General features: G+C 35.6%; 1 protein-coding gene across 2 annotated transcripts; it reads right to left on the bottom strand.

Moving 5' to 3' along the window:
* Positions 1-517: 517 nt before the first annotated feature.
* On the bottom strand, positions 518-26,904 carry casq1b (calsequestrin 1b). Of its 2 annotated transcripts, XM_083532924.1 has the most exons (12): positions 26,465-26,904; positions 12,911-12,943; positions 10,342-10,435; positions 7,910-8,010; positions 6,914-7,025; positions 6,698-6,771; positions 4,503-4,633; positions 4,201-4,246; positions 3,976-4,030; positions 3,040-3,140; positions 2,274-2,348; positions 518-1,645 (listed from the first exon to the last, which is right to left on the bottom strand). In XM_083532924.1, exons 1-12 carry the CDS (start codon positions 26,699-26,701, stop codon positions 1,259-1,261), a joined length of 1,446 nt encoding a protein of 481 aa, XP_083389050.1. In that variant the 5' UTR covers positions 26,702-26,904; the 3' UTR covers positions 518-1,258. The 2 variants fall into 2 exon arrangements, with proteins under 2 accessions (XP_083389050.1, XP_083389051.1); XM_083532925.1 differs by lacking the exon at positions 12,911-12,943 and having other exon boundaries at positions 26,465-26,903.
* Positions 26,905-27,407: the final 503 nt, after the last annotated feature.

Raw genomic sequence — 27,407 nt, 5'->3', positions numbered from 1 at the left:
TAAATATGTTTCAGATCAGTGACCTGGCCAAACTCTATTCATCTTAATTTTATTAACTGAACATGTTACATTCTCCTTTGTCATGATTACCAAAGGGTTCTTTTAGCTGGAATTTTCTTGATGCTAATTCAGCCAGTAAAAGCTCTTGAATACTTTTAAATAGCCAACCTGATTTGTATGTATTAATATGATTAATTATCTCCTCAGTAAGCTACATAGAGGGTGTCAGATTGCTAAGTGTTGGCACATTTATATATTTTTTTTGAGCCAGAGAACTTAGTACATTCCTAATTTCTAATGACAATTCATGATCTGCCCACTGAACCCAACTGTATGTAAATTGGGCCAACAAAGTTTAAAGTTCAGATACTGATGGTCCCAACATTTGCACCTCCATATTTGCTTTTTTTTTTATTTTAGATAATAATGCTTTTTAGTTAAACAAATATCGCTTCATATCCCTAATTTTTGCTGCACAAACATTCACATACACTGAAATAAAGACCACTGGAAACAGTTTTTGTTTTTTGCTCTTCTTGTCTTCACATGTTTCCAACATTGGACAAAATCTGCTCTTTTATTTCTGAGGTATATATTTCTTTTAGCAAGAAATGGTCAAATTAAGACATTTCGGTGAATACAACCTCCTTCTTTCTGTACAAATAGCACAAAATGATTTTAGTTGGTTTCCCTGTATGTTCACGATAGCATTTTAAAACTGAAAATTGTAAAGGCTTCATCTTAAACATGGCAGGGTATAAAACCCATCCCCATGGCAAAGAAATATTTCTCTTGTAAGGGTACATGTATAAAAAGGAATATTATATGCATACTGTATATACATAATATTACTAAAATGTTGTAGCTGTTGTATTACTAAAATGTTGTAGTGCTCAGATGGCTAAAGAGAGCCAGAGATTTGCCCCCTTTTTATTTCAGAAAATGCTCTTAAAAGAGCATCTAAAAGTAACACTGAGAATTGGATCTTGGACAAGAAGAGAAATATTGACAAGATGGAACGCCACAAGGGCTTTATAAAAAAGACCAGTCAAATAATGCTGATATGGCCCTGAAGTATCAAGGGATTCAGATGGATTTCTGACTTAGACAGGCAAAAAAGCTTCCAAAACCAGGAAGTGATGACCGGGATGTGCAGACACTAAAGACTTGGATGAATTTTGAACTTCACATTGGTCATTAAAGTATTGTGGGCTAGTGCCACTCAATATGGTGTAGTCCCTGAAATGATGCATGGAATTTATTCATCATCATCATCGTCGTCGTCATCGTCGTCGTCATCATCATCGTCGTCGTCATCGTCGTCTTCATCGTCGTCGTCGTCGTCATCGTCGTCGTCATCTTCATCGTCGTCGTCATCGTCGTCTTCATCGTCGTCATCGTCGTCGTCGTCATCGTTGTCATCATCATCGTCGTCATCATCGTCGTCGTCATCACCGTCGTTGTCATCATCGTCATCGTCATCATCGTCATCATCGTCGTCGTCATCATCATCATCATCATCATCATCATCATCATCGTCATCAAGGTCAATTTTGCCCGTCAGTACATCCTCAATCCAGGTATCCAACTCATACGCAGTGGGCATGTCCTCCTCATCATCCATTTCCATCCAAACACTGTCAGCCTGTACAACATATACAGAGAGAAATTAAGAGTGACAAATCATGGAGAAAAAGAGAAACTAAAACAGGTTTTGTTTAGTCTAAAATACATCGAACAAGGTTTCTCTACCCCAGCCCTTTACCCCAGCCCTGCACAGATTCTTGCCGGTGCTATTATTTGTTTATCTATTTCATCAATTATATATTAATTATTGGTTAGGAAAAGCTTCAAACTGTGCAGGGCAGGCAGGGGGTACTGGGGAGTGGATTTAAGAATTTCTGGCATACATGTTTAAAAAATGTCGTGCTGAGAATTAGAAGCATTCAAACCCAGAGAACTAAAGTATATAAATAAAGGAGAATTAATTATTAATATAACCCTGCACACCATTAATCAGCCAAAAGATGAAAGTTAGACAAGTGAAAATGGGATGCGAGAGAGAGAGAGAGAGAGAGAGAGAGAGAGAGAGAGAGAGAGAGAGAGAGAGAGAGAGAAATTCAGACAAGCAGGCAGGTTAGGAGATGCAGGGAATCACTTCAGAGACAACACTCACAAACTCTTACAGAACACAGCTGAGCATTTCAGGCATTGGACAGGCATCTTATCACAACTCTTCAGGCAACAGTTGTTAACATAGGCGATGTTCTTACATCCTTTACATCCACCACACCAAATTGTGGAAAGGAAAGGTCAATGCCAAAGGTGTTTTCCCAGTAGGGTACCAACTAAATGAAATAAACACAGGCAAAGATCAGATACAAGCAATGTTGAAGAACAATTAGATAGACTGACACCTTATTTAGATATGAAACATACACAGATTTATAAAAATGAAGTAATTAGTAATATCTAAGGAAATAAAAGTTAATGGAGGTTTCACTAATGTGCTGATATTCCTTTATAAAACAATTCATACAGTGACTATTATTCATGTTTAGTGGCCATTCACTTTATTGGTTGAATCAAAACATAATGCACTTCATAAATAATTTTACGAATATTATTATTGAAAATCCCTCACACACACTATTCACTCTCCTGCGGTTTGGTAAAATAAACTGTCTGTGTAACAGTTCAATCATGCTCAATGACACTCCACACTAGCTCTGTGTGCAGGTGGCCGATGCACTGTCCTTCACTGTGCCCACTGTTTTGTTGTTCTGTTCTTTGCTAATTATTTCACTGTCTCTCACTGTTTGCATGTCTCTGTATGTCTTATGAAGTTCTGTGTGCAGGTTTGTGTGGCCTTGTTGTTCTATGAAGCACCTTGTTTCTGCAGTTACGTTGTTTTGTCTCCCTGTGTACTGTACCTAACTTGAACTTCAGAAGGCTATAATCTAGTTTGGGGTCAGTGTTCAGCATTAGAGTTCAGCATTAGAGATTTACTGGTAGTGTAAGTTTTATGGAGATTCTCACCAGCGGGAAGTCATCAGGGTTGATCCAGATGATGCTCAGATAAGGGTTTTCATTGTTCCCACGGGCTACCTCCTTTAGAATCTCCAGGAATTCAAAACCATCTAATTCAATTGAGAGGCAAATAATAAACCAATGGAAACTTGTTAGCTGATGTACCTTCTCTCAAATTATAAAATGAATACATGTGTATTTATCATAACAGTCTGTTAAATTTTCGTAATATGCATGTCCCCAAATTTAATTAAACTTGTTATTGTGTGTGTGTGTGTGTGTGTGTGTGTGTGTGTGTGTGTGTGTGTGTGTGTGTGTGTGTGTGTGTGTGTGTGTGTGTGTGTGTGTGCGTGCAAATATCTTAACATCAACCACAAAACAACATGCATAGTGTGGAAGATGATTTAATAAAAGGGTCTATGAAACACATGTCTTTAAATTTGATCTGAAATACCACTGAACTGGTTTACTAGGCCCAGAAGTGACAATTGCAAGTTAATAAGTCCAAAGATCAGCGATGAAACTTTCAAAATATAATTATGCACTATATGTGAACAATACATACTTCTCTAACAGGTCTCGTACCTTCACCTGTTTCTCTTTCACTTCACCTTTCCAGGAAAACAAAACTGATCTGTGTTTGTTTCACAGGTAAAGGTGGTAAGGACACGTAGAACAAGCCAAAACCTGATTTGCAATATTCTACTTGAAATTTTTTATATTACAATTTGTAATATTATAAGTATTTTTGTATAATAGAATGATATGAGATGTGCTCTTTACGCAATACTTCTAATTAATGCAGTATCTACTGTATGTTAAATTTTTTATATGGTATGTTTCTCTAAAAATGTTCTTCTATAAGAACACTTCTTATACATTGTAAAAAAATTAGGAAAAAGCCTCAGTCTGTCATTATATCTTACCCACTTTGATGCCACTTACCAGGGTCAGATTCTTCAGCAAAGGCTACAATGTGTTGTCCATTAATGTCATCCTCCTGTTAGAATAAAAAAAAAAAAAGGCAAATAAATAAATAAATACATTACCAAGTATCTATCATAATCCAAAAAATAAATTTTAAACAGATACATTATCTGCTTAAATGAGCCATTACCGTGAATATAATAGACAAGAAGCATAATATGTGCTTTTTGTTTTAAAGCTTACCCAGGTCTCATACATGCTGTGAGGTTCTAGTTTTCTTAGAGTTGGCCTGAAGAACATAGACGTAACCACTTAGAGCTAGTTTAAATACTACATTTAAAAAAATTAATGGGCCAAATAATACATCATATCCACCTCAGTTTAGTAAAGCATATAAAGCAGGTTAAACTTTGTAAAATGTAAACATTCCAATAGCACAATAAGTAACCAGGTCTATTCCCATAAAATAATGGTATACAGTATAATCCTGTTATTTAATCCTGCGTTCTCATATTCTAAAGAAAACATCTGTTGTGAGACTTTACCTTTTGTGATTATCAATGAAGTCAATGAGCTCAGCCTCAGTGTAAGGTTTCCCTGGGATTCGGGTAGACACATTCATGAAAGGCTCATAAAACTCCACCTCATTCAGATCCAGTTTAAGTTTTTGGGCAATCTGTGCAGATGCAAATCAAATACAATTTTATTTGTCACATACACATACATACAGGGTACGACATGCAGTGAAATGCTTTTTACGATGGTCCGGCATGAGGGAATAGGATGGGGAGAAAAATAAAACAAAGAAAAAGAAGGCAGATAAATAAAGTATAAAAACTATATAAAATATAAGAGTATATAAAGATATATATGAGATATATATGAGAAAAAAAAATGGTGCAGTAGTGAGGACAGTGAGAAATGCAGTTCGAATTACACTGAATTACACTGTACACTCGAATTACACTGTACACTGTAGATTAGGGATCGCCCACCTTTCTGTGAGTTAAGGCTCCCTAAAGTTATAAAATGATCTAGTGGGCTACATGTTTGATAGGTTTAAAATCATGAACATATATTAATTATGTATATTTATATTTAAATATCTATTAATATTTTATATGGTCTCATAATTTTTGCAATTGTATATATAGTGAAAAAAATTAGAATTTTTTTTTAAAGATTTTAAGAAAATTGAAAGAAAATAATTTATTCAAATGAAAGCTATTTACAGAATGTACTTGTCAGGTGACTCACAGATTTCATGCAGTGTACCAGGTGCCCACAGGCAACATTTTGGAAGCCACTGGTTTTGCTATAGGACCTAAAAATTTACATATAGTAGATTATTTTTCTTTGTTGACAGTGTGCTCTAAATTATAACATACGTGAACTAGATGAACTAGTCTAGTGAGCTTATAGGAACGGCAATGAAATGAGTTTTATTTCATGCATAAGTTTTGTTTTCTTTAATGCAGAGTAAAGGTCATGAACATTATAAAAGTTTGGGTTTGTCCTTTTTGGACAGAATTCAGGTCATTTATGTGTTGGTTTAGGCTGGGATTCAGATTGTTTAATCAGTGATCAAACTATCAGAAAAATTAATAAAAAATACTTCCATTACTTTAACTGAACAACTCAAAATAGCAAATTAACTGCCTGTTTCAGAAATTATGATTAGTTGCTTCTAATATAGACTTCATATTGCAACTCTTAGATTTTAATAATAGCTCTCACATTTGAATATTTTTAAGAATGTATCTTGTATTATAATAAACAATGTTAAAGAGCTTATATTTGAATATGATGGGAAGAAACAATTCAACTTTAAGGCTGTTGCCCTTCTGTTCATATACACAATTTTTCAACATCTCTACTGTCTCCCAGTGGAACAAGACATTATAGGACCGTCACATATATTTAGGTGGTGTACCATTCTCAGTGAACTGCTATGACATCTAAAGTGGCACTGGTATGGTAGTAGCATCTGGAAGGTTATTGTACTGGTATTAGATTGGGAACTGGAATGATGAGAATAGCAGTAATGCTGTGTGTCTTTTTCTGACATCTGATTTCACATAAATACTGAACCTCAAAATACATAAATATTATTAAATGAACTGAACTTAAATTAAACTCTTAATATTCAATATCATTAATTCACAAAGAAAAACTCTGATTACCGCAACAGTAACCAATGTTAGTAAAGAAATAAATCATTACAGGAAATTGTATGGTTTTCACCACAAACTCCATTTCAAACCATCAGCTAATAAGCAATCACATGGTGTCTATTATGGAGTATCTTAGTTTATATCATTAAATCATTATCGTCGAATAAAAGGAAACATTGTGGATACCACTATGTGATCTACAAATTGCCAAAGGTGCTTTATTGGTCCTTAATGCTATCCAGAAGACATAACAATCCACCAATGGAAGGCAAATAATCACCAGCATTGAAAAGAAAATCCATTAGAGTTTTGACTAAAATAAATTATATTCCTACCGTAGCAATTTACCATTTGAAATTTTAAAAGTTTGGATTTTTATTTAATCACTATTCCTATTGTGGTACCTTAATGCTGATATAGTAGGTAGTAGATGGTTAAGATACTATAGTAGTAATTATTTAAGTACTTTCCAAAATGTTATTTGGAAATTATTTTAGTAATGTTGAGTATTACCGAAAAATGTTGTTCAAAATTTCACTGCACTGGAATGTTTGCGTTTTGCTTACTTGTGGATTAAAAGTGGCAAAAAACTTGACAAAGGGATGAAACTCTTCAGCGGCATCATCATATTCAATAAAGTCTGAAACAGGAAGAATAGTTGGGATATAGAAACATCTACATATATTAACGAACACTGGCTTTATGGATTGTGTAAATGAATAACAGTCACATGTTTTAACGAAAAAAAGACCTGAGTATAAGACAGCTCAGGAAATACTTACGTTGGGATTGGTCGTTTTTAAAGTATCCCACCAACTTGATATCCTCAACAAGGCTAAATAAGCCTCTTAGCTCTGCTTCGTTGTCAATGATCTCCACCGGATCCTCAATAACCTGAGAGGACAGAGAACAATACATCAATCAGTATTCAATAAAGATTTGAAAAGCATTTACATTCACATGACTTGTACATGGTTTTATCACATGGTCAGAATATTTGCTTGCGGCAGGGAATAAAGCATGGCAATGTTAATTAAAACATGAAAACTGTACTTCACAGGACTAAGAAGTAAAAGAGTTCATCAAAAAGTTGCTAGAAGCTAGTCATAATGAGTCAGGTCTAATAAAAAAAAAAAAAAAAAAGCATAAAATAAATAAAGTTCAATGAAATACATTAGGGTAAAAAATATGGTCCTGGAGTGCAGTTCCCTCAACCACTTCACCCTTACAGTACATGTCATGTCACATGATCTCTGCACCTAAATCACTTTGTCTTATAATTATCACTTTTCAAAACACTCATTTTCTTATATTTGTCTTCCACAATTGTTGTTATTCTTACAATCTTTGTTTTTTATGATTATTAGTTTCTTTGTATGTTTGTTTTGTTCTCTTTGTCTTGGTGGTCCATGTTTGACTTCTTATTAAAAATGACCTGCACTTACAACCACTTCCAACTAATTCCTCATTACATGGCACAGGGCATGCTAGGAAAATACTACCCCATGGTGGGTTTGGCAGCTAAAACTGAAGTGGGAAGTTCAGTAGTTCCCAAAAACATGTTTCAATGATTTTATTCCAAAGCAATTAACAACACCACTTTTACAGTTATGTTTAATATTGTCTAACCCCAATGAGAGTTAAAGTTAAATTTTCAGTCAATAATGTCAATTCTGACCAATCAGAATCAACAATGTTGTGGTTTAAATGCAGATTAATTCTTTGGCCATACAATATACAATGTACAGTAGTATGCATGCTAAGATAGCATGACTCACATCATAGAGGAATTCTACCAGTGTCTCTGCAGCCATTTCGCCATCGTATTCAATGATCTCATCATCAGCGAAGATATAAATGCTGTCAACTTCATCCAAACCTGTCGAAAATCAGGCGGATAGTTAGCAGCAGAATTATGATTTACACAAAAACAATACTGGAAGCATGGTGTGCACCTTTCAAGCAAATAAAAACATTTGTAAATTAAGTCAAATATGACCAGAGATTCAATTAAAAGGAAATGCTCTAAAAGAAAGCTTCAGCATATACTGTAATACAGTTCCATTTACCACAACATCTACTTTCAATTCTGTGGAACACTTTGTTGATACCAACACTAAGCTGACAGTTAAGATCTTGTATGTCTGAAATGGCATTGTGCAGTATGTCTTCTATTCGATCTGTGTTTCAACACCAGGCTTCCTATACCCTGCTATATCCTGCTTTGCTTGCTAACACTTTAAATGAAAGAAAAGTATTTGGCCTGTGTAATGTGCTTGGGGTACATGATCACCTGGGTACAGTGGATATAATGTATATGTTCTCTCCTCTCAAGTCAATTTTCTATTTTCCTCACATAATTTACATTCAGTTGACCTATTCTGTAATTCAATTTCAGAGTTTGGCCCTCTCAGGTGATGTGAGTCATGTCCAAAAGTAATTGTTTTGGCATTTACCCATTCATTTCATTTACATTACATTAGTTATTTGGAGATGCCCTTATCCAGAGCAACTTACAGTTATCTCATTGATACAGCTGAGCAATTAAGGGTGCTCAAGGGTCCTCATTGAAAGCTTAATAGTGCTGGAATTTAAACCTGTGACCATCTGAGCAGAAGTCTAACATTGTGTGCACTAAGCTACTGTACCACTTCCCACCATTTCAGTCCTGTGAGTTTTATTGTACTTTTCAATGAACTTGCCTTTTATTACTGTCACCAAATGCATCCATCATGAGTGAAAAAAACCCAGCTTTCCCAAACGTTCGCAAAAACTAAAAACATTTTTGTTTTTAAAGAATAAAACAATGTTTGCTAAGAAGCTTATTATAAATCTTCTCAATCAACAGTACAGGGATAATCATATTTCTCTGAGGAATCCCAACATGTGACTGAGTTACAAGTGTATAATGGAAAACCAGCTTTTCATTTGAGGGTTGTCTTACTTTCAATAGCAAGACTTAATGTGCTGCCTGCCCTGCCCTGGAGACATGCTCTACTGACAAGTAGGATAAGAATAAGAATATAATAACATTAGGAGGAATGCAATAAGGTGCTTGACATTTAGTTTTGCTTCACTTGAGGCAGCACACAGTCAATGTAGCTGAGTTGATTACATTTTAGATTATGTTCTAGCACAGGGGTTCTCAAACCAGTCTTTAGGGCTCACAAGACTTTTTAATGTGTGAATTAAAATAGTTAAACTAGAGCAGAAACTGAGCTGTCTTGCACAACCTAGGCACTGGTTTGAAAACCATTCTTATACAGTAATGTTTCTGTTTCACAGATTTGTCATCATTGTTTTAATCCACCCTTCATACATAATAATCTATAAACTATTTTGGCTCAAATCCTAGATAACCTATTAAATAGTTAACACACTGCTCTCTCTGGCTTGTGGTTCACCTCTAGACATGCTGTGTTGATTTAGTCAGCCACTAGAGGGTAGTATACTGCTTTAAGTTTAATTAGAAAATCAATATGACAAATGTCAATATGATAAATTTGCTTGTACCAAATTATGAAGTGTTAGATGGTACCGGATAAACGGCCTGAAGAACCATAAAGTTACAGAGCAACTCGAACTATGAGGATGGAGTTGGACTATAATTAATACACATAGCCTTTTACAACGACTTCTACAATTCTGCATTTAAGTGCTCATTCCTGAACAGCGCATTTCAACTAACGTGGCACATATGAGGATGTGGATGGGAGGATGAGGGTGAGGATGGGTCCACTTCTGAAGCTGGTTTCTCTCAATGTTTCGTCCTCATACTATTTGAAAAAAGTTTTCCTTGCCACTGTTGCCAGCGGCATTTTTCAAACTACTTATGAGTTGTTTTGAGACAATGACCATTGTTAAAAGCACTGAATTTAATTAAAATGTTCCTGAATTGAAATATTGCAGGATCATAAAATCTTGAATATTGTTTCGAAATTTACTAGTAAAAAAAGACGTAATGACTAAATAAAAACCACAGGTTTCTGGTTGTAACACTTCAAAAAATTGAAACAGCATTTCAAGGTAATGAACACTTATACAAGGCCCAAAATGACACTTTAATTTTAGGAAATGTTCAAGAGTGATTTCTTTAATATCGTTGTTATTGTTTATATCCACCCTGAGGAAAAAAGGGTATAAGCGAATACTTAAATGGATAATGGTATAATTGTGTTGGGATTTTGTGGATCAGGTAGAGGCACATTACCCAACTTCTTGGCAACAGCAACATTCTTTTTCGCATCTACCAGTCCGAATCCAATATCCTCATCATTGAAGTCATCAAGCACCTGGGCGGCAAGCTACACAGAAAACAGAGAGTTAATGTAGCATTGACACATGGCCAGACCCTCACACAAACAGAAGGCAACAAACATACCACTGACAACTAATATATGGAACCCGGTCTCCTAGTGAAACATCTTATTTCTGTAAGTTTCTCTGGAAATATTTAACTGCAAACAGTTTTTTTCATTCATAATTTCAAATGCTTTTAAAGCCAATATAATTTTTCACATAATACATATTCACAAAGCCTGATGGTAGCATTTGTCAATCAGGACACATGCCCCGCAGCCACTATAAAGACAAAACACACAATTTCACCTATACATAATAATATGCTCCTTCTCAAACACCAGAGTGAGTCCATGCTAAAGAACATTTAGACTATACATTTCTCCAATGTAGAACTCAATGAGGCATATACAGTCTGCCTGCACTGTAAAATTAGAGCCATTGATGAACAGCTGCTCTGACCAATACCAGAGCCTCTTTAGCAAAGCTGACTGTTCACATGGTTGCGGGATGAGACAAGGGATAAATGTGTAGCGTATGAAAAGTAGACACGCATAGGCGGGTATGTAGATGCAAAAAATTTAGCATCCTGTATCAAAATGATCTTCATCCTAGCAACATTTGTATTTATTTTTAATTATATTGCAGAAGTGCTTACTTATCTGAAGCCTCTTTTCGAATGCAAATCAGTCTCCTAAACATGTTCATTGCATGCAGAACATGTTAATTGCCAGGTGTGACACTATTCTTTACTCAATACAGCCAAATAAATTGTTGAATCAGAAGACCAGGGTTATAAAAACAAAAACAAATCTGATCATGTTTAAATTCTTTGGTTGAAATTTGGATTGTTTGCATGACTCAGTTTAAAAAGGTTGTGCTAGTTAATGTTAGGGTTAGACGTGAGGTTAGGGATTAAACTGTATGTAATTCTTAAAATATGCTCTTGCTTATTTGAATGTCTGGCAAATGATTTAAGATTTCAAGTAAAGTATATTGGTTTAGTTTGTTAAAGAATGTCGTGTCACACATTTATATTTTAAGTTGGTCGTTTGCTAAATTAGTGGAATGTCAAAGCAAACATCTGGCCATGTTATATAGAAAGCACAAAGTCTTAGAATGTTTTCAATGTCTAAAAAATGCAGAGCTTTATCTCTGACTGTTACAATGCACTGGAGAATTCTTAGAAAACCTCACTAGATCACTAGATAAATAATTGCACATGCTTTTATTCCATCTATATGGATCACTCAATTTAAAATCCCCTCTGTAACTTACAGTATCTCAGAAAAATGAGTACACCCATCACATTTCAGCAACGATTTTAGTATATATTCTCAAGGGACCATATTATAACCCTATTAAGCACCTGTGTGGCATCCTTAAGCAGAACGCGGAGAAGCCCTGTGGTGTCATTATTGAGAAGTGGATGAGGATCCCAGGAACAGCCTGTGTAGCTCTGGTGAATTCCATGCCAGGAGGATTAAGGCAGTGCTGGATAACAATAGTGCACAAAATATTGACAGTTTTGACATGTTTATTAGGGTGTACTCACATTCGGTTGCCAGTTATTTTGACAATAATGGCTGTATGTTGAGTTATTTTTAGAGGACAGTAAATCTGTACTGCTACACAAGCTGCACATTGACTACTCTAAACTATATCCAAGTTTTATTTCTATAGTTTTTTTCCTTTGTGAACATACAATAAAATGGATGCTGAAAATGTGAGGGGTGTACTCACTTTTGTGAGATACTGGAAAGCACGTTGACACAAATGTGTAGTTTTGCTTGCATTTGGAATTTCTATATGAGCCATGCTGTTATAGAACACTTTCTGATCAGTCAGGATTGAGAAATTCTGTATCACTGTAGTCAAATTCATATTAAACTGCTACCAATATATCCATCACAAACTACTGGTAGTGTGGCAAAAGAAGTTAAAATAGATAGATGGATGAATGGATTAATGGATGGATGGATGGATGGATGGATGGATGGATGGATGGATGGATGGATGGATGGTGATGGATGGTGATGGATGGTGATGGATGGATAGATGGATGATTTATTGATTGGATAGATGGATGGATGGATGGATGGATGGATGGATGGATGGATGGATGGATGGATTTATTGAATGGATGGACAGATGAGGGCAGACATGGATGGATTTATTGGTTAACAGTGACACATTCTGGCTTCTTTTTTCATGACATTCCAGAAAGCCACAATTAAAAAATCTACAATAGCATCGCTCTCCGTTTCCTTCCATATTTCACAAATATAGAATAGATCAGAAAGTACCTGAACAGATGAAAGTAGTCCAAATAAAGCATTCCTAGACAGAAAGGAAGGATGCCATTCAGATTTTTTTTTTTCAGATTAGGCTTTAGTGATTGGCCAAGCTTTAAGTAAAAAATCAGAGAAATTTGGAAAAAGGAAAAGGAGAAGGAGAACAGGATGAGGGCCTGGACATACCTGGTAGGTGAGGGCAGCAGGGCTTGTTAGCAACTGCAGAGAGAAGTTAGGGGTCGCTTTAGAGTAGGGTAGGACAACCACCAAAACTATCATTTAACTCCAAAAAGCAGACAGGCGCATTCAGCATAACTCAGAACTATTCAATTCAGGACACTTTGGCTCAAAATGACCAAGTGTGAAGAGACAGCAAGCATGGCCCACAATGCAGCCAAAAACAAGCAGGATTGTTGAAGCAAAAATGCACACAGTTACTCAATTTGACTTCACAATTTCATAACCATAAAACACCCAAAGGCTATGTGAGTACAGTATATGCATCCCACATCCAAAATCCCTTGCATACAATTAAGTTAGAAAATAATTAAATATGCTCAGGTACACAGTAAGAAAATGATCAGTCTACGTACAATGTTTTCCCAAGCTAGGCAGAACATCACACATATGAATGGAACCATCAACAAAGAAGTTGCATGCAGGATTTACAGTAGAGACTAGCAACAGCAGCAGTGTGATTCTTTTTGCCCCTAGCTCTTTCCTCTGAAATGTGTATTAAACTTGAATATGTGTTCAACAACATATTAGGCAAGGAAATCGAAATATCTGTCTAACACAAAAGAAATGTAACCGTTGTAAACATTTTGTTATCCTATGTCTCAATGTGTTGCTAGTGTTAATGCTAATTAGTGCTAATTTAAGTACCATAAAATAGGCTTCATTTCTCAGATCAGATTCCAACCTTAAGATCTGGAGAAATTGTGGCCAGAAATGGTTTCAGCTCTGTTCACAAAATGTCTGGAGCTTAGACTAATGATAAAATAACAGTGTAATTCAGTTACATTTTAATTAACTTTTACCATGGAAAGTTTCCATGCGCACACATACTGTAATACATTTATACAAATGTCTGACTGTGCCTTTTTTGCATTTTTTTTTACCATTAGATAATGCTGCATTTGAAATAATTCCAATCCATACTGAATATAGAAAATGCTCTATGGTACAGCCCTTTACAGCAGAATTAAAAGGTTGTAGCACATCTGGCTACATTTTATACTGCACAGATTCTGACACAACGCTTTTAAATGTTAATGACTGTTCAAATCATGTAATTCATGTATTCAACTGTTGAATTTAGTTAAATTCAACTGTGTTTGCCTTGAAGTTTGCTTTGGAACAAACCATCTGGCTGCTGGTTTGAAGTTTTTGAGGTGTTGTTTGGTTATGGCACTATAAAAAATGATGACAGATGAAATGACTCAGACATGAGCAACACGAGCATGCATTCAGCAAGCGACAGAGAAACACAGACCATCTGTTTTAGATGCTGCTCACAAAGGCGAGAAAACAGCATTTGTCTATCTAAAAGTTGAATAATGGTGGTACATTTTCTGTTCACAGTTTCCAGAAATAAAAAGGAAATAAAACTAATGTACAAAAAAAGGAAATGAATGTAGCTCTGCCTTTGCATGAATGTGTAAGGATGAATCACTCATGACCTTTGCCTGACCTGGCTATAAAAAAATATATGGCAGGTTCAAATATTAAAATGTATATGGGTTTTAAAAGAGACCACAGTCAAAGGGTTAATGGAGAGCACAAAATAAAAACCCTGAAAGTCCGCAATAAAGGACATTTATTAAATTCATGAAAGCATCCAAAAGGTCAGAGCTGTTTCAGATCTCAATGGTTTGAAGATGGCAGGTTTAATTCCATGCTTTTCAGGTTGTCGGTTTACAATACATAATCACATCAATACATGTCACTTAAAGGGGAATGACTTGATTACATTTGTTAATTTTACACCTTAAGATTTCTGCACTCAGGTAGTCCTTGATGATATGATGTCCTGTAAGTGTTCTTTCACAGCTGTAAGAGTTAGATTAACTCCATAAAAGTGCACCTTTCTCTATATTCAGCCTGCAAGTGAATTAAGTGATTTGCAAGGGGTTTATTTTCAAATAAAACAAATATCAAAACAATTCAAAAACTAGGGGTCTGAACATGAGCTATGGATAAATAGTAACTATAACAATCTGACAGCAGGTAACACAACAAATTTTATTCAAAGTCAAATACAAAAATGTGTAAATTAAGTGCTCAATAGGTGCAATCAGGAACAAGGGTGTGTGATCAGTGGGATCATATGACAGTGATATGCATGTTTTGATGGGTAGTGTAGTCTGGTGATTAAGGTGCACACATAAGAGAACCATCCCCCAAAGCATGGCTCCTGAATTGTAATAATATGTATTCATAGTGGACCCTGAGGTAATAGGATGAACTACATCCACTTATGGGGGCTCACTGGCCAAGTTAGTCCAAAATGAGTAATTTCTCAAGCAGAGCATGCCGGAAAAGTGCCGTCATCTATTGGGTCTATGGTCCATTGTGGTGCCAGAAGATGGATCAATGTTTATTTTAAGCGGGGGCCAATATTCAAGGTAGAGCAATATTGGGGGAGTGACAACCACAGCATAGCAATTAAAGGTGAGCAATGTGCTACATGAAGTCAAAGGAAGGAGCAACATATACTGTAAAGCAAGAGGCAGAAGATTTGTTCACAATGTAGTAGGTAAGCAGAGCGATGTAGTAAGCATATCTGAGAGAAAAAGTGACATCCTTAGCAGAACCAAGTAGCCTTGGTTCATCTGAGTACATCATCTGAGAGACAAAAAGCTAGGAGTGTAAAAATGAGCTACAGATATGAATCATAAACTATGAAAATCAAAGATGCCTACTTTAATAGCCAAATGCATGGATTGTCTCCTGTGATGCTTACAAGTGTGTGTTTATTTATAAATATAATCTAAAATTTTTGGCTATCAATATCATAGGACTTGGTCTTACAATACATATTTCTGTCAGTTATTAGAGTGCTCAAATGTATATGCAACTGATTTCACTTCAATGTAACAAAGAAAATTACCATTGAGATGGATACACTATACAACTATATCTGGAACAACATCATGAATATAAGCAGTCACATTGCTTAGTGTCCATAAGCAAGGTATTATCCATCTTCCCTGGTACTTTACTATGAAATCGAATGCTGATATGTCTACGGCTGATCATTTTAACATTACAAAGTTATGGAGGTGATAGGGTCATGAAGCTTCACAAGGCAGAAGCCGGTCCCTAGAGCATTGCAACCTTAATGAATTTCACATTTAATTGATCACCAAAATAATCTCTGTGATTTTTCTCCATTATAGACTCAGATAAAGTTGAATATTGTAATAGTTGCTGGGCAAGTGAATGAGCTGCAAAGCTCCATCCATCCATTGCATTCCTCCATAAGTGCATGACTCCTCCTGCATAAACATAAAGAGGGCTACATGACCAATTCCACAAATAGTGGAAAGTGCCACCCACCATTCATCCCCATCCATTCTCTAATATATCAGACCATCCTTTGGTTTACCCGAGTTGCAATAGCACAATCCCACTATAGACTGGTAGCACAAAGCCATTGTTTCTTGGTCCAAGTCCTGCAGAGGAAGATGCCTACGCATACCAAACAACATTCCATGTCCCTCCATTCTGTTCAGAGTCCAGATAACTTCTATAAAATTGTTGTATTGCACTTCGTGTCGAAGTGTTCAACCACTGAAGTCCTGCCAAATCGGTCTGAGGATTGTACAAGTGCATTTTTGATGTTACTGCTTCACCCAAAAAAATACAGTGACGTGAAAGTTTGGGCACCCCTGGTCAAAATTGATGTTAATGTGAACAGTTAAGCAAGTGGAAGACGAAATGATCTCCAAAAGGCATAACGTTACAGATGACACCTTCGCTTTATATTTTAAACAAAATCTTTTTATTTTATGTTCATCTTTTACAATTTTAAAATAACAAAAAAGAAAAAGGGCCCTCAGCAAAAGTTTGGGCACCATGCATAGTTAGTAGTAGCACCCCCTTTGGCAAATATAACAGCTTGTAAATGCGTTTTGTAGCCAGCCAAGAGTCTTTCAGTTCTGTGGAAGTTTAGGTCAGGAGAGTGTAAGGGCAATGGCTAAACTTTCACCTTGTGCCTCTTGAGGTAGTCCACCGTGGATTTTGAGGTGTGTTTAGGATAATTATCCATTTGTAGAAGCCGTCCTCTTTCTACCTTTTTTTTTACAAATGGTGTTATTTTTTGGAATTAAATTGAATTCGTTTTCCCCTCTCCTGTGAAAATGTTCCCCATGCAATACAACCCTAAAGCATGATCGATCTGCCTCCATGTTTAACAGTAGGACTGGTGTTCTTTTCATGAAATTCTCTCTTTTGTTCTCCAAACATATCTTTCCTCATTGTGGCCAAAGAGTTAGATTTTAACCTCATCGGTCCACAGGACTTTATTAAAATTCATTAGGCTGTTCAGACGCTGATATTTTGTGATGAGGACACGAGAGGTTTTCTTCTGATGACTCTTCCACGAAGGTCATAATTGTGCAGGTCTCACTGAACAGTTGAACAGTGTACCGCAACTTCAGCATCTGCCAAATCTTCCTGAAGGTCTTTAGCAGTCAAATGGGGGCTCTGATTCACTTTTCTAGCAATCCTACAACAGTTCTCTCTGATATTTTTCTTCCAAACCTCCACTGTTTCTTTTAACTGCCATTTCCTAATTACATTCCGAACTGAGGAAATTGGTTCCTGAAAACAATTTTCAATCTTCTTAGAGCCTTCTCCTGCTTTGCGGGCGCAATCATATTCATTTTTGAGAGTGCTAGACAACTGCCTAGAGGAACCCATGGCTGCTGATTGTTGGGGCGAGGTTAGAGGAGTCTGGATATTTATAAAGTTTTGAAATTTGCACCACCTGGCCTTTCCTAATGATGCATGTGAATAAGCCAATTAACATGCTAATTAAGATCTGATACCTTGGTCAAAGTTATTTGAGAGCTCAAGTCTCATAGGGTTCCTATACTTTTGCAGGGTGCTGCTTTCTCTTTTTCACTCTTAAATTTTAAAAAATAAATAAATAAAAACAAACTGGTTATTGCTTCAAATATTGCAAAAGAGTGTTTCATGTTTAACTTTCTGGACTTTTGGAGATCATTTCATCTTCATCATTTGCTTAACTGTTCAAATTAACAGAAATTTTGACCAAACTTTCGGATGCTACTGTGTACTTTTATTAGCAAAGAGACCAAAGAGTTGGACAATATTCAACATGGTTATAACTATCCACATACATATCCAGCATCAAATCATATTCAGGATGTCCCCATTTAATGAAACAAATCCCGTTTTAGTCCCTTGGGCCATCTTTCATCAAATACCATTAAATCTTAGATATATTAATACTTTAGCTATTTAACTGTACAATCAGAAAATGGCTAAACACTTGACTCAACTGAACTTAACTAAAATTACCTATTTACATTCGCTCTTTTGCTAAAACATAGACACCTTAGCGCCCTTTATCAATGTGGTTGATGAAACTTAAATTGGAGTCAGTACCGTTCTGAAGGTCAAAGCTAAGAAAAAACAATAACCTAATTCTCATTGGCTACCCTCAACAGAGTAATAAAACATATATCACAGCTCGTAAATGATTTTAGTATCCTGAATATCTATTCGTATTTAATGAAATGTCATCTACTATTCCTTGTTGGATGCTTTTAGCTCTGTAGCCAACTTGCATGCACAGTGCAATTAAGATCTACCCACAGACCTTTGCTGTTTAAGTCATAGGAACTATGAGGGTGATACAAAAAGCTTCACCTTGTATTTCTGGAAAATATTTTGCATTATTGCCATTGTATAATTTCATTTAAATTACAATTTTTGACAGAGTATGACATTTGCTTTCAGAATTTAAAAGAATTGATCACTTAATTATTCTGCAGTTAGATAGTGTTTTATGGTTTTAATAGATACTGTGTCATTCTGTGGAAGTGTAGTAGTTCACTGGTAAAGACTTGGGACTTCTAACAAAAGGTCAATTCAAATTCCAGCACCCCTTAAGCTATTAAATGTAAATGTCACTTATCTACTCATCTATTGCCATTTCAGTGTGGTCAAGTCACAATTTATTTATAAAGCAACAACCACTGAGCAAAGGCTGAGTGTGTACTAGATTACTAAACATTCCATGTTACCATGGAATCTGGTGCAGTCAGAGCCCCCTGCTGAGTGGTTTCAACAAGAAATACCGTATAAGAATGTGCTCCAATATACAGTGCTATCAGTATGCTGTCAATAAATTGCTCTTGTGCACCTTGCTGCTGCCAAAGTCAAACTGGAGCCCCACTAATGTATTACTGCCCTCACCAAGATATAGGTTTGGCATGGTAATGTTCACCTAAAGAATGATATGATGATTTTTGTTAAAATTCTCCTAGAAAATGTATACAAAAGTAACAAAAAATATAATGATGCCATATTTACTTTACCATGGGACTTGTTCAGTATTCAAAATGATGCATTCAAAATTCAAGTCTTGTTGCTTGATGCATCCCAGAAGTAATCGTGTGTTGCAATACAACTAATGACATATCAGCTAATAAAACATCTCTGAAACTCAATTTTCTTCCAACAGGGAAATGTGAGTCAGTCTGCACTGGCTCACCCCATCTTGCTGTTACATCTGGCTATGAGCAGAAAAATGTTATTTTCTGCTTTATACCTCTGAAACAAAATCATTATCAGTAGCAATTTATTTCGCATCGACACTGTGTAATTACATTTTAGCAGCAAAATCCCTGTTTATTTTTGTGTTCATTTGCATAGTTACACCACATGATAAAATTTACTTCATTGTTTTTCACACTGGTTTTATAACAGTCAGGGTAATCACAAGGTATGTAATTATAATGTGAATTAAAACTATGTAAAATGGCTACCCATTGAGGTATAGAATGGCCAAATCTATATGATTTGGATATACAGTAGTGGTACATTGTATATTACAGAGATGTAGTGTAATAATATTCATTCTAACATTTAGAAGGATGGAATTGATGTACAGCCTGGAGTTAATATGCAGCACTGAGAAAACTCAGGCTAGTGACAGTAGGACATCATGTCCTTGAAAGCATTACATACTTGAGTCCCCTGCTGCTATGCAGCATGTCAGAGATAGTGAAAAAGACTAGGGGATTGGATAACATTGGATAATGGAGATGGGCTGTACACTCATTTATATAGTTATTGATGACGCAAGCTTGATGTGAACAAGACAAATTTCTGTACTGAGCCACAGCAGTGTAGCTGATTTGGTTTTAATTTCAGCTTTAATCCAAAAACTCACCTATTTTATGAAATATGAGAGAAATAATCGCGTCAACGTCATTACTAACAGGTAGGTTAATGTATGCATGTTTTGAGCAATCAATGTTTAGTTTTACAACTGAAAAAGCCTTCTGAAAAAGAAATCTAGGACCAATTGAGCACTGGCTGATTGTGTAACAAAGTGGAAGTCAATAGTTTTTCTGTATTTCTGAATGTGACTGTTTCCACAATTAACAAAAACCTCGAGCAAAAACGTATTACAATTTAAAAAAAAAAAGTTTTTAAGTACAGTGTTTTACAGTATGACAATATAATTAAACATACTATATGCTATATTCTCTACACTATACAGTACATTCTTATTTTCAGAAATTTCCCCACTGTGGGACAAATAAAGGTATATATTATGTCTTATTTTGCCATTATAACTTCTTTTAATCTTACTCAATTTACCATGAGTACTATTTCTGCTGATTAACTAATTCATTGCACTTTCTCTCATCTCTCATTTCCATGCATTTTTTTAACAGAGCTATGTCATATTAATATGTGTGTCCATTATACCTGCAGGAAGTTGTTCATCATCTCACACCTTGCAATTTTGACTTACAGTGGTTGCTTTTGTAAAAATCATCTTACACACAGTTTTACTTATTTCAAGGCGACTCTCACATTTGATTATGTCAAGTTATGCTTAATCCCATGTGAATTATAATTGCAAACAGGTTGCATAATTATTTTTCTGTCCTGCTACTGAAAACATAATGAAATCTTTAAAAGAAATGGCAAGGATTTTTCTACTTCGAAAATTCTAGAGCAGTAATAAAAGCTACACATGAATGGGCACACAATTTCACTATTGAATCAGTTTTTTTTAATGTGTCACAACAATGGTGGATTCTGGATTCTAATTTGACAGAAGGTGTAGATCAGTTTTTCATAACCTTTCCATTTTACTGTATTTCTAACAGTAGCTCTACTTCACATTTCACATAATGGTGCATCTCCACCCCAACAAACGGCATGTTTATTATTCGCTCAGGCGATGAATATTTTACTCACAAGACATTTGTCTTGACCATGAAGTCATAGCAAGGCCCAGTTTTACAGAAACAGAGAGCATAATCCCATATTGATACAGAATATATTTTGGCATTTGATTAAAAATGACTGTGTGCTTTGCTCTACATACATCTTCACAGTACAAGCTACACAGTGGTAGAATGTCAGGGGCTTTGGAGGGGTGGTAATAGAGGCTAAAATTAGAGGCTTCCAGACAGTCAACGGGCTATGTCCACCAAAAGCTATTCTGGCATGGAGAAATATTTTGGCAGCTATTAAAACCTGCTGACATGCACAACAGGCTGCAATCTCTACTCAACAAGCACTGCAGAGTTATGGGAGGAAAAGCATATTCATCACAACACCAAATGTTTATGATTTTATGTATAGGCTTTGGGCAATTTATCACAGTTTCACTGACACTAGATTTGATGTATTAATGTGGTAGTTGCAGGATCAAATACAGGTTAGTCATATACCTGCTGAGATTTGAAGGGTGCCTCTTTTAATAGCCTTGGTAATTAGATTATGGGGAAATTAGGTGTGCTAAATCGAGAAGATATACTCTGTGTGCTTCTCTGGGGGTCTGACACCTCTGCATGTATGCATTAAATTATATGAGCCTACATAATACATCTGACTGATCTATTTATCAAAGAGGTTCCATACTGGTACCTTCAATTCGTGCTGAATTATTTATTATCGAAGATTAACATCCCTTTCCTCTGAGGAACAACATAACTGATAGAAACAGGAGTTAGCACTGAATCTTATTTATGGCAACATAATTTTCTGGAGGCTAATATTAGTTGCTAACATGCCTTATGAGATAAATAAGTAGTATGATTCTATCAGCTGATTTTTATAATCCATAAGTGTGTTTGCTATATAAGGTGTGCACATACACTTACTATATTTCACACTGTGCAAGTCACTTGCATGTCCTCCTACTCAGCCAATTAAAAACTATACACATTTCAAATAAGATTTATATACAAGACATAGAGAAAATTATATATTTATTTCTATGGATACTACAGTGAACTGTATGTATGGATTCTACTGCAATTAATGGAGAGAACGGGGACACAGAATATTAAAAAAGGCATAAAAAACATCATCCAGAAAAGTGGTTACAGGTTACAAATCTCAATATGAACCAATGTTTGGGAAGGCAAAAGTGCTAAACCATTTCTTGAACATATTTAATTGCCAACCACCACCACCACCCTACACATCCAGCACATACATACCCTTTTCCACATTTCCATCTAGGGTACTTTCTGTATACACCTTCTCAGCTAGCCTTCCACTGGCACCTATCCATTTATATTCAATCACTCACCATTGTGCCACTGGGCTATTATCATTATTACATCATACCATTGACAATTTAAAGACTATCTCAGATATACACAAAGTGATTCAAGCCAATTAAAAAAATACAGCTTTTATTATAATTGTTGATTTCCATGTTCTGCTGCCTCATGGCAGCTATCAGAGCCAGAAAATTAAGTCTCTGGTGATGTGTAGAAAGTGAGCATTAGCATAGATCTACGATATAGTCATGTTCTGGTTAGCATGACAGGTCTGCAATAGCTTAAGGGACTTCCTCTAAAGGAACAGATGAGAAAGCAAATCAAATACATGAGATCATGAAATATAATTCTCTCTGTACAAAAGGGAAGACAGGCAGCAAACAAACTGATTATGGCTTGTGAATGTTGGTAAAAATGTTGCTTGTTTACGTTGGGCTGTAGTTTAAGCTATGGCATAAAACATGGCTTCTTTTCAGCAGAGTAGAAAGTCTGGTAAGAGTCTAAATAAAGAAAGGAGGCAGCAAAGCTAATCAGAGAAACTGATTTTCACATTTATACAATTATAAATAAAATCTGAAGTTCATCCAGGAAAATGATAGGACATTTTTGTTTCAATTGTAACAAAACAGATGATCTTAAGGTGCCAGATATTTATAGAGAAAGTAATGATGTAATATCTATTTAAGATGCATGCATGATTTATGAGTCTGGGAAAACGTATTAGTACCAGACTTTCTAATCATGCCTTAACATCTGCCTGCAAAGACTAGTTTTTGCCAATAATCCAGTTTAACAAATGCAGCAGTTAGATTGTATAAAGATATCTAACGATATCTAGCGCTATTAAAACAATTTTTCCTCCGCTTTTCGCATACAGTATCAGTAAGAACTCTGTCAAATGTCTGGCTCTGTCTTCCTCAAAGAATTTCTAAAAGTCTCTAAAAACTTCTTAGTGCCCTTGTTTTTCGACATTTCCTTTTGTTTTTTATTGTTTTTTAGTCCTCTTACATTTTGAATGAATCATATAAACCTATTGTAATTTGTTGTGAGATGTGTGTGTAAAAGCATTTCAAGATGCTGACACATAACGGGGTGGTTCTATAACCTTGGCCTAACATTGCTATCATTAGCAACTCTTCATAGCATGCTCTAAGTTTCTCACGTTTGACTTTCAGCTGAGGTGTAGGTATTCTGGAGATGTCAGCACGTATCACCATTTCGCTCAGTATTCTGGAGATAATGTCCTTGCCACAAGGCAGGTGACAAATGATTAAAATGATTTGTGATGACTGGAAGACCTAAGTGATTTGCTGAGCATTTTGGGGTGCATCTGCAGTACACTGACAGTTTTTTTTTTCCTGCTAAGCACATTTTCATCCATTTCATTTCAGTGTTGAATTGGTTTACAGTTAAAGATTAGATTTTTTGACCCAATAACTAGTTTGACCAATAAACCAAGGCTAGCTGATATGCTGGGTGCAATACACATATAGATACACAAGTAAGATGAACAATGTTCATGGATTTCAGTGCCATCTTATAGTGGCTACCATATTTTAATCAGTCCATCTGGTTAGTTGTAGTATCAATAAACCAGTCAGAGCATTGGAATTCTAGGATCATCTCAAACCAAACTCTGTTGACCATCTAACCACTTTAATAGTGATCCTAATATTGTGTTCTTTCTGACATTTCTGTTGTTGTTGTTTTGTTGTTTTTTAAAGTAGCGAAACCCTACAGAAAAAAAAGGGGTATTCTGGTTGAATAGTAATGATCCATGAAACTAGATTTTTTTTTGGTTTGTTCACATATTACACTAACACACCATTGTTGTGCCACTACAATATGTTTCAGCTCCAAAAGTAATATCCAAATAATAATTAAAAAAAACCTCAAATGCATCAAATGCTGCTTTCAGGAGGAAATTATAGACAGCAACTACAACAGAACGTCTTCATTTTCACATCATGATGATATTGGTAATGGTATAATAACTCTTTGTTATATTTGAATATTTTTAATGACATTATGTCAAAAGAGTCACTAGGTACTATTTTTAAAATGCAAGTAGTTTTTCTTTATCTAACACTATTCCAGTATAACACCTACTGTCACATACCTTTGAAAGTAGCCAAAAATCTCAGTGGGCATCAGCAACACATTCAAAATTAAACAACTATCTTGTTATAGTCTGTTAAACAGATGATGATTATTACCGCAGCTGGATTGTAGTGGGAACGTCGGGATGAGGACAAAAACGTTGCTACAATTCACTGTACACTGAACATATTGTATATGCTGTAGTTATGTATTACGTATCAAAACATTTTATGCTCAATTATTAAACACAAGTTGGAAGTTTTTCTGTCTTCTGCTTTACATTTGTGCTTCATTATTAACTGGGCAATGAATGCTGAATAGATCAAATATTTATTATGAAACTGATGCATTCAGTTTGTAGTTTACTTTTAACAATTAATGTCAGTTTGCTGACCAGAGTATGTAAATAAAATTAATATAGGTGAAAAACTATCAATTCTAATTTTGCCAGCTCTGTAGCTAGTTTTTAGCCTGAGGAACAGTCTTCAACAACATATTTTACACAAATTCCTATTAGATAAGCCTTAACAAAGGTTCTGCTCTAGGCAACTAGGTTTATTTTTAGTAAATTGGACTCATTGAACCCATTGAACCCCTCAATGAAGGTTTTTATAATCTTTTTAAATCTTTGATACAGCATTTTCCTCTAAAATTGTTATAGTAAAATAATTTCCTCAAATCTTTATGAATATCCATTCTAACAATAATCAAATTTAAATTGTTTTATGCCAGAACGCAAGGCTATTTCTACACATATCTGTTTCAGCTCTATAATTTGAGACATGGAAATGCTAACGTTTTGCAAAGCCATCAGTTTATAGACAGCTGGAGTCCAGTTACTATGAGCCTGCGGCTCAAATTGGAAGTGAGCTAAATCAATAAGATCTAAAAACAACTAAATTGATTTATATCAAAAAGGCTGACATAAAAGTTGGTGATTTATGGCGTAGATTTGTGCAGTGAGTGCAGAGAAACAGTTAGAATAAGACTGGGTGCATTACAAGGCTTATCCTCAAATGTTTTCACTCTCAACAGTGTCTCTATTCTGTCTCCCTGTACTGTTGTCCAGTGCTATTTGCTGATGTTACATTACCTATCAAGCTTGTAAAGGAAACTTCTGCTGTGAAACCTTTCACTCAGCTGTCATATTAACTAAAAAAAAAAAAAAAAAAAAAGGTAGCCTTATCTGAATTCAACATTCATATGCAGGTCTAGTAAATATGATATTCAACTGTTTGTTTATAAAATAATCAAAGCCCAGAAAAAAGTTATAGAGTATAAGCTTTTGGACGAATGCTGAATTTTGCAACTTACAACCACCAAACCATTAAATTACTTTTTGTCCATTCTGACAGAAATAGACAGGTGCAATTTATAATACATTACACATTTAATGGTATATTAATAATATTTACTTCTCTGTCATCACTAAATATTAATCATGCACGTTAAAGGGCTTATTTAAACAACATCCTAAACTTAAAGGTTGAACTTAAAGGTTGCTGACAGGCTAGCAATGGGAGCCATCACAAACCACCAGCTAGCCATCTGGTAAAGACACTACATACGTAGAGAAGTTCCTCTTAAAACCACTTGGATCTTTTTTCAGCCTTGTTGGGGTAGAGCATGGAAACATGAAACGAAACACTGGATGGATTCCACTATTCAACCATATTGGTCATCAACTGTAAGGTGAACTGCTAACAATTTGATCTTCTCTTTACTGAAATACGATGCTTTTTTGCCTTTTAGGGGTCAATCTAGTCAAACCTGGAGATTTATTTTTTGACAAATTATCCAGCCTAATTTATTCACTTGATTCCAAATATATTGGAGCCCTTGAACACACCTCAAGAGCGAGCTCTTCCACTTCGAACTGCTTCTTGGCCATGCGGTTTTCGCCAACAGCTTTATGATAATAGATCACCATGACGTCGTACATCTTCATCACAGCCTTATAGTTTTTGTTGGTCAGTTCATGGACACGATCCTTGCCATCGTACTCTGGGATGTCCAGGATTTTTACTCCCCAACACAGAATTCCACAGGTGAGGAGGACGACTCCAAGCCACAAGCCCCACTTCATGTTCCCAACACTTCAATCAGTAACAAAAACCGAAGAAGTTTCCTTATTTTTTTTCCTTTAATTTTAGCTTTGTTCCTAACGGCAGGTCACATAAACAGTTAGGAACAAGGTCCAGTCCACATGTCTGCTGCCCTGAAAAGAGCAGGACTTTTTCATGGGTCCTTTTAAACACATACACACAAATCTTGCTGATGACTCTGGGAGGGGGTGAGAGTGAGGAGGGGGGGTGTTGGGGTAAATTTGTTAGACTGAAGTTGGACCTGCATAAGCAACATGATGGATACAGTGGGAGAAGGTTATTAACAGCAAAAAATAAGACCAAGGGGTGATTGGATAACTTAAACAGGGAAGGGGTGAGGTTTATTAAAGAAGGTGGGACCAAATTTGAGCACCTGTTTAACCAACAGAAGGGTAGTAGGTTAGTGAGATATGATATGATATGATATGATATGTTATGATATGGTCCCTCAAAAAAGAGATAGGTACAGTTGAGCCAGAGAGCAAGGCAATAAGATTACATTTCCATATTAAGTTTTGATGGCTTCACCCCTCACTAAAAATAAGACCTTGCTTAGGCTGTAAGAACAGAGTCTCTGCCTGTCCTGCCTGTACTGATCATATATTTATTTGGCACACAAATTTATATGGCTTCATTCCTATAGTAATACAACAAAAGTATGCATATTTAATATAAATTTCACTTAAA

Source organism: Silurus aristotelis (genome assembly GCF_946808225.1).
Source record: "Silurus aristotelis genome assembly, chromosome: 27".
In the NCBI taxonomy this organism is placed as follows: domain Eukaryota; kingdom Metazoa; phylum Chordata; class Actinopteri; order Siluriformes; family Siluridae; genus Silurus; species Silurus aristotelis.
This window is presented reverse-complemented; position numbering and strand designations above follow the sequence as displayed.